Here is a 7,089-nt window from a genome sequence, read left to right on the forward strand (position 1 = left end):
TCACGCAACAACAATCAATACTGACAAGAATACAGGCAAAAGGAACCCTTCATCGCTGCTAGGGAAAGTGTAAACTAGTACTCTCCAAGTCTGTATGGAGGGTTCCCAAACCACTAAAAACAATAGCACTACCGAGCAATGAATTCCACATTCTTCCCATCACAGAGATACTAACACATCTATGTCAGCAGCTACACTATTCACAGTAGCCAGGAAACAGAACCAGCTCAGATGGTCATCAACAGATGAATGGACTAAAGACACATAAACTGGGCATGGTGGTGCCTGTCTATAAATCTGACCACTTTGGATGTAGACGCAAGAGAATCAGAAGTTCAAGGTCTTTCTCAACTATATAACAAGTTTGAGAGCAGCCTGGTTAAGTGGTATCTTTTCTCAAAAAAAAAAAAAAAAGGTGACTGTGAACTAAAATCTTTGCTTCTTAATCTGGGAGCTCAGGTTACTAAGGCAGGATTTCAAGTTTAAGGCCATGCTACATTGTGAAACACTGCTGAAAAAGAGCAAAAATCCCTTGCTCTATAACATCTACAGGTTCTAATCATTTAACATGGTTAAGGACAAAGGACCCCTCTGCGTCTGCCCCAGAGCCCAGCACCAGGCGGTCACCAGCAGTTGTGAAGTTCCCACCATGCACCTTGTGTCCTCATACTTGAACAGCTTCAGAGCTGCTTCTTGTCTGTCTCACCGCTCTCTGCCCTGAAAACTGATATCCTCTGGGCTGGAGAGAATGTAGCTTAGCATGCTTCTGTATGTGCTTAAACCCCTCAGAAACTGTCTACAGCAAGGGACGCTGTGGAAGAAGTTATGAGTGACAGCTAAAGAATGTGGAAGCCCAGGAGAGATGTGAGGACAGACAGCCGAGAAACGTAATGGTTCCATCTTTTGCTTACTTTTGTGGAGTCAAAAGAGGCAAATCCCATTAATTTCATCATTTCTATTTCTTCCTCTGTTTTACCCTCCAAATCTTCCTCTGCAAAAGAAAGTTTTTGAGGTCTTATCATTACATATGTGGACGCACAGAGACGTACATCCCTGTAAGTGAAGAGTAGCAACAGATTTGAAGCATTTCAGCCCATTAGCACAGAACATATAAAAAGGGAATCTATCAAGAACAAGAAAAATTGCTAGCTGAGCAGTGGAGGCACATGCCTTTAATCCTAGCACTTGGGAGGCAGAGGCAGGAGGATCTCTGTTTCAGGCCAGCCTGGTCTACAAGAGTGAGTTCCAGGACAGTCTCCAAAGCTACAGAGAAACCCTGTCTCAAAAATCAAAAACAGAAAGAAAGGAAGGAAGGAAGGAAGGAAGGAAGAAAGAAAGAAAGAAAGAAAGAAAGAAAGAAAGAAAGAAAGATTCCTATTAACTCTGACACGCCAGAATGTCCACCATGTGCTCTCCAGAGTCTTTGACATCAGATATGACCACATCAAGTTTTGAAGATTTTCCCCAAATACAATTATTTTTATGTTTTAAAAAATATCTTTCTTAACACAAAACCAACACACACTAGAAATTCAGTAATGAATAATTAAAATAAAACTTCAAGATAAAACACAATGAGCCCTATAAAAGATTAATATTTACATGTACAAAATTACCCTTCTGTTTTTTGAGACAGGGTTTTTCTGTGTAGCCCTGGCTGTCCTGGAGTTCACTCTGTAGACCAGGTTGGCCCCAAACTCACAGAGATCTGTCTGCCTCTGCCTGCCCAGTGCTTGGATTAAAGACGTGCACCACCACCACCCAGTCCCCAAATTTACTTTTTTTTTTTTTTTTTGGTTTTTCGAGACAGGGTTTCTCTGTGGCTTTGGAGCCTGTCCTGGAACTAGCTCTGTAGACCAGGCTGGTCTCGAACTCACAGAGATCCGCCTGTCTCTGCCTCCCAAGTGCTGGGATTAAAGGCGTGCGCCACCACCGCCCGGCCCCAAATTTACTTTTAATGACTGAAACTATCTAAACAAGTCTGCTTATCCAGTAGCATTACCAGTAATCTGACGTTCTTTGCTCTTTATTTCTTTAGTTTCTTTCTTCTCTTCATCTCTTCTTTCTTTCAGTCGAGAAGGGGAAGGAGATGTGGACCTATGACGCCTTGGAGACCTAATATTTATCAAGTCAAAGTGTCAAACACACAGCAGGAAATTTTGTTGGTTTGCACAGTTAGTTACCATGAGCCCAACAGGTGAAGGCTGGACGAAGCCAGACCAGAGAAACCAGAGTCCGTTCTGAGGGCAGACGGGAAGGTTCTGCCTGGGCTCCCGTGGCTGAAAGAGGAGCTTTATCAGTACAACCAAGGTCAGAAATGCGCCACCAGGCAGAAAATCTACCTTCAAAATCCCTAACGGGGCCAGAGAGATGGATCAATGGTTAAGGACGAGTACTGCTTTTGGAGAGGCTTCAGGTTGGGTCCCAGTCACCTGTAACTGCAGTTCCTGGGATCTGACACCTTCTAGCCTCCATGGTCACTTACAGGCATGCATGTGGTACACATAAAACACATGCAGGTATGTATATATGAGTGTGTGCTCTCTCCCCTACACACACAAATTAAAAATATTTTAAAAAAAGTTTGTGATGGGATTGGTGAGATGGTTCTGGAGGTAAAAGTGTTTGACAACCTGAGTGGATTCCAAGGACCCATGCAGTGGAAGGAGGAGAAAGACTCCCAAATTGTCCTCTGATGTCCACATGCCCCCCCTCCCCCCCGGCTTCAAATATAATAAAAAAAAAAGTGAAAAAAGGCTTAGGTTTCTAACAATCACACATGTCCTCCTAAACAGCTACTGACGTTTTTGAAGAGTCCACATCTACCACCCTGCTAAGGCCACCTGTTCTTGATTACATACTCAAATTTCTTACGCTACCAAGCACCATGCTAAACGGTTTTCATTCTAAAGACAACTCTCTCGGGCTGGAGAGATGCTCAGTGGTTTAGATCCCCAGCTGCTCTTCAAGAGGAGATAGCTTCCCGCACCTACCCCACAGCTCACAACTGTCTGGACTTGTTCCAGAGGATCTGATGTACCAGGCACAGACATACACAAAGGCAAAACACCCATACATAGGAAATAAAAGTAAGATAAACATCTTTTAAAGACTATACTCTTATGAATGATAATTAAACCATTTGCTTAGAGTATAGAATAAAGTGTGATTTAACTCTGCCATTCCCTAAAACCGGAAGTCCCTTTCTAAGTGATAAAAGCAAAGTTACTGGCATCTCCCAGGCTCTTTCTGCTCTGCAGCTTTGTAGGCAAGCTTCTGGTTTTTCTCTACACTCACCTGGAGCGTCTTCGGTGTGGGGATCTTGAGCGGCTCCTTCTGCGATCCCTCTCCCGGGACCTGGACCTTTCTCGGCGCCTTCTTTCTCGATCCCGGGATGTGGACCGGGATCGCCTACGCTCTAATACAAACACAAAAATTGCAGAGGCGAACATTACCTCAAACACCTCTAGTAGTCACGATGAAAAACTAAAAAAGAGCTGGGGGGGGGGGTGGTAGCGCACGCCTTTAATCCCCAGCACTCGGGAGGGAGAGGCAGGTGGATCTCTGTGAGTTCGAGACCAGCCTGGTCTACAAGAGCTAGTTCCAGGACAGACTACAAAGCTACAGAGAAACCCTGTCTCAAAAAAAAAAAAAAAAAATTAAAAAAGAAAAAGTCAGCCGGGCATGGTGGACCAGTACTCAGGAGGAAGAGGCAGGCTGATCTCTGAGCGCTCAAGGTGAGTTCCAGAAGAGCCTCAGCTACATAACAGAGAAACCCTGTCTGTCATGGAAAAAAAAAAAGTAATTCCTAGGCATAGTAACACACACTTGTAACACCAGGACTGGGGAAGTAGAGGCAGAAAGGGCATCGTTCAAGGTTAACGTCTGCTACCTAAGGTAGTGTGGAAGAAAAGGGTGAGGGTGTTGCTCAGGAATAGAACCATCTGCCTAGCAAGTGAGAGGCACTGGGTTCTGTTCTCTTCGTCACACACACAGTAAAAACAGCCCACAAATCACATTAACATTTTTTGACCCAATATATCAAAACTACTAACATTTCAACACATAATCTCACTTAAAGTCAGGCAATGTGGTATATGTGTTTAGAATCACCCCATATTCTGTTTATAGAATAGCTTACTATTCAATTATATTATCTAAAGAAGCATACTTTTAATACAAAGTTTTGTGCTTTTTGAAAATATGATTGTATATTAGGTCCTCCCAACATTTCTTGTACTAATTAGAGAATTGGTCAAAATAAAAGATAATGCTACAAAATAGGTATTTTCCCCCAAGGAAACCCACTATCTGTTGCAAATTTACGAACTTCAAGGGCTCAATTTGCTTGAGATCCTGGTTGTCTAGTAAGAAAATCGAGTATTTGCCAGTTGAAGACGAGTCTTGTTCTAAACATCCAGAGACTCTAATTCTAATCCTTTAACATGGCTTCGGGCACAGAAACTCTGAGTTTTCCACTATTGTGCCTTACACCTGCCTCAGTACTGTACCTTCGGGGCAGGCGTACAGAAGACATGGTATCCAATGCTAAACACTTCCAACTAATGGCCTGGGCGGGGCACTAACATCCAGTAAGGATTTACGAGCCCGGGCAATCACGTTAGTTCTCATAATCAACTCTTCAAGGTAAAGTTAGCCACGATGATTACGGGAACTGAACTAAAAGGAAGGTGGGCTGATTTATGCACGGTCACCCAGAAGCTAAGCCAAGGAACTGTGGAACTCCATTTGAGGGCCCCGGCCTCGCCCCATCCCGCACTCTCTCGGTCCCTTCGGGCTGAGGACGCAGATAGCTCCCGTCACCATCCCGAGCCGCACAATGGACTCACCCCTCCGCGGGGAGCGGCTACGGCTACGACCCATCGGAGTCCTACTCCTCCGACCGCCCCGGAAACAACTCCACAACTTCCTGAGTAGCCGGAAGTTGCGTCTGCCCACCGACTGGAAACCTGAGGGGACGCGCTGCGAGGGTTCCGGATGCTCCAGCAAGCCGAAGGCGTTGAGTCCTGCTCCGGATGCAACTCTAGGGCCCGAACTGACAGGCACTTCTGTTTCTTCAAGTTCGTTTGTTGTTGTTTTTGGTCGTGATTTTCCTCTTTGTCCTCCTGGAGAACTCACCTAGCTGCGTATCCCTACACTCAGTGCAGTTCTCTTCCGTTTCCCCAGCGGTTCTCCATACGTGTAGAATACATCAAGCTGAGCCGGTTGGTGGTGGCGCACGCCTTTAATCCCAGCACTAGGGAGGCCTCAGAGGCCGGCCAGTCTCTGTGAGTTTGAGGCCAGCCTGGTCTACAAGAGTTAGTTCCAGAACAGGCCCCAAAACTACAGAGAAACCCTGTCTCGAAAAACAAAACAAAACAAACAAAAAAATACATCACACCAATTCTTTTTTGTTGATGTGTTTTTGGGGATAGGTTTCACTGTGTCGCTTTCCTTTTCCTGGAACTTGCTGTGTATACCAGGCTAGTCTCAACAGATTCACCTGCCTTTTGCCTCCCAAGTGCTAGGATTTCTAAACGGCATGAGCAACCCGTAGAAACCCGTAGTTACTTTTGCTCGGAACTCTCATAAGAAACAATACACCAAAGGTCACAGTCAGCTTTATGTTTTCTCAGATGACAACACTGAGATTGTGTCCTAAACTACTGTGGCGGTTTTAAGAAGTTTTATTGGCCGGGCAGTGGTGGCGCACGCCTTTAATCCCAGCATTCGGGAGGCAGAGGCAGGCGGATCTCTGTGAGTTCGAGACCAGCCTGGTCTACAGAGCTAGTTCCAGGACAGGCTCCAAAGCCACAGAGAAACCCTGTCTCAAAAAAAAAAAAAGTGTTTTATTGTTGTTTTATTTTTATATGTACGTGGGTATCTCCTGAGGCTAGTAGGCTTGTATCCCTTGGAGCTAGCGGCTAGGAGCCTCCTGACGGCACATTTTGAGAAAACGAGCAGCAAGTGCTCTTACACCGCTGCGCTCTGCTGTCTCCTAGTCCCACCTATGGCCTTTCATGCGTAAAAGGCTCTAATATCCTGTTCTATTTCCTCAAAGAACCCTCCAGAAACTTCCATAACCTTCAAACCTTATGATGCACAAAAATAAGGAAAATGCCTCCCTTGCTCTATAGTCATCATGTAAATTTTTTTTCAGTTTTTTTTTTATTGAGAAAAGGAAAAAAAAAAAAACAAGTTTCCGCCTCCTCCCAGCCTCCCCATCATGTAAATTTAAAAAAAAAAATACAGATTTTGATGCAGCCTCCTTAATCCCGGTTCCCAACTAAACTAAAATTTCCACCATGAGATCTGATTCCATATTGGGATTATGACATAATGTGTGTCAAGGTACAGAAGAGAGGGTTTAAAGGATCAGCAGTCTCGGTCTTTGAGAAGGAAGATTTAGGGATAAACACTACTAACAGTTGAAGTCACTGTCCATAATGAATATAGGGGAATTAGAGGAAGCTAAAGGCTGTGCATTGGAGGTGTAGGAGAAAAACAAACTGGTAGTTAATCAAAGACATCGCCCCACCACCGCCCCCACTTTGCAGTCCATACAGGACACACCCAGACACCAAATTCTCAGCCCAAAGGAGATTTATTCCCCTGGGAGGGGGGTTGCCTCCGGGGCTGCAAAGGCAGTAGCCACAGTAGCAGGTGTTTCTGCAGGAGGGGGTTTTAAGGAGGAAAAGGTGAAGTCTCAGGCTGAGTTGGTAAATCCTGATTGGGCATTAATCAATGAATTCTGATTGCAGGAGAGTCAGTGGCCAAATAAGGGAACAGACATTGGGGGCAGGCTTTGGGAATGTAGCTAACGGTTTTCAGTGAGGGAGAGGAGGGTAAGAGACAAAACCTGTCAGCACCATATTTGCCATGCTTGGGCCTGCTAGAGCCTTTTAAAAACACTTCAAGAAATCTCTTCCGGGGGCTGGAGAGATGGCTCAGTGGTTAAGAGCATTGCCTGCTCTTCCAAAGGTCCTGAGTTCAATTCCCAGCAACCACATGGTAGCTCACAACCATCTGTAAAGAGGTCTGGCGCCCTCTTCTGGCCTTCAGGCATACACACAGAATATTGTATACATA

At 45.0% G+C, this 7,089-nt stretch overlaps 1 protein-coding gene across 1 annotated transcript in view; it reads right to left on the reverse strand.

Moving 5' to 3' along the window:
- The window catches only part of Snrnp27 (small nuclear ribonucleoprotein U4/U6.U5 subunit 27), an 11,366-nt gene extending 6,448 nt beyond the window's left edge, over positions 1-4,918 (reverse strand). The window contains exons 1-4 of the mRNA XM_005364805.2: positions 4,851-4,918; positions 3,298-3,418; positions 2,003-2,115; positions 912-991 (exon numbers count right to left, since the gene is read on the reverse strand). Coding sequence (XP_005364862.1) covers positions 912-991; positions 2,003-2,115; positions 3,298-3,418; positions 4,851-4,884 — 348 coding nt within the window. The 5' untranslated portion in view covers positions 4,885-4,918. The remainder of the gene's footprint in view (positions 1-911; positions 992-2,002; positions 2,116-3,297; positions 3,419-4,850) is intronic.
- Positions 4,919-7,089: the final 2,171 nt, after the last annotated feature.

This window comes from Microtus ochrogaster, unplaced genomic scaffold (assembly GCF_000317375.1).
Source record: "Microtus ochrogaster isolate Prairie Vole_2 unplaced genomic scaffold, MicOch1.0 UNK1, whole genome shotgun sequence".
NCBI classification, from domain to species: Eukaryota; Metazoa; Chordata; class Mammalia; order Rodentia; family Cricetidae; genus Microtus; species Microtus ochrogaster.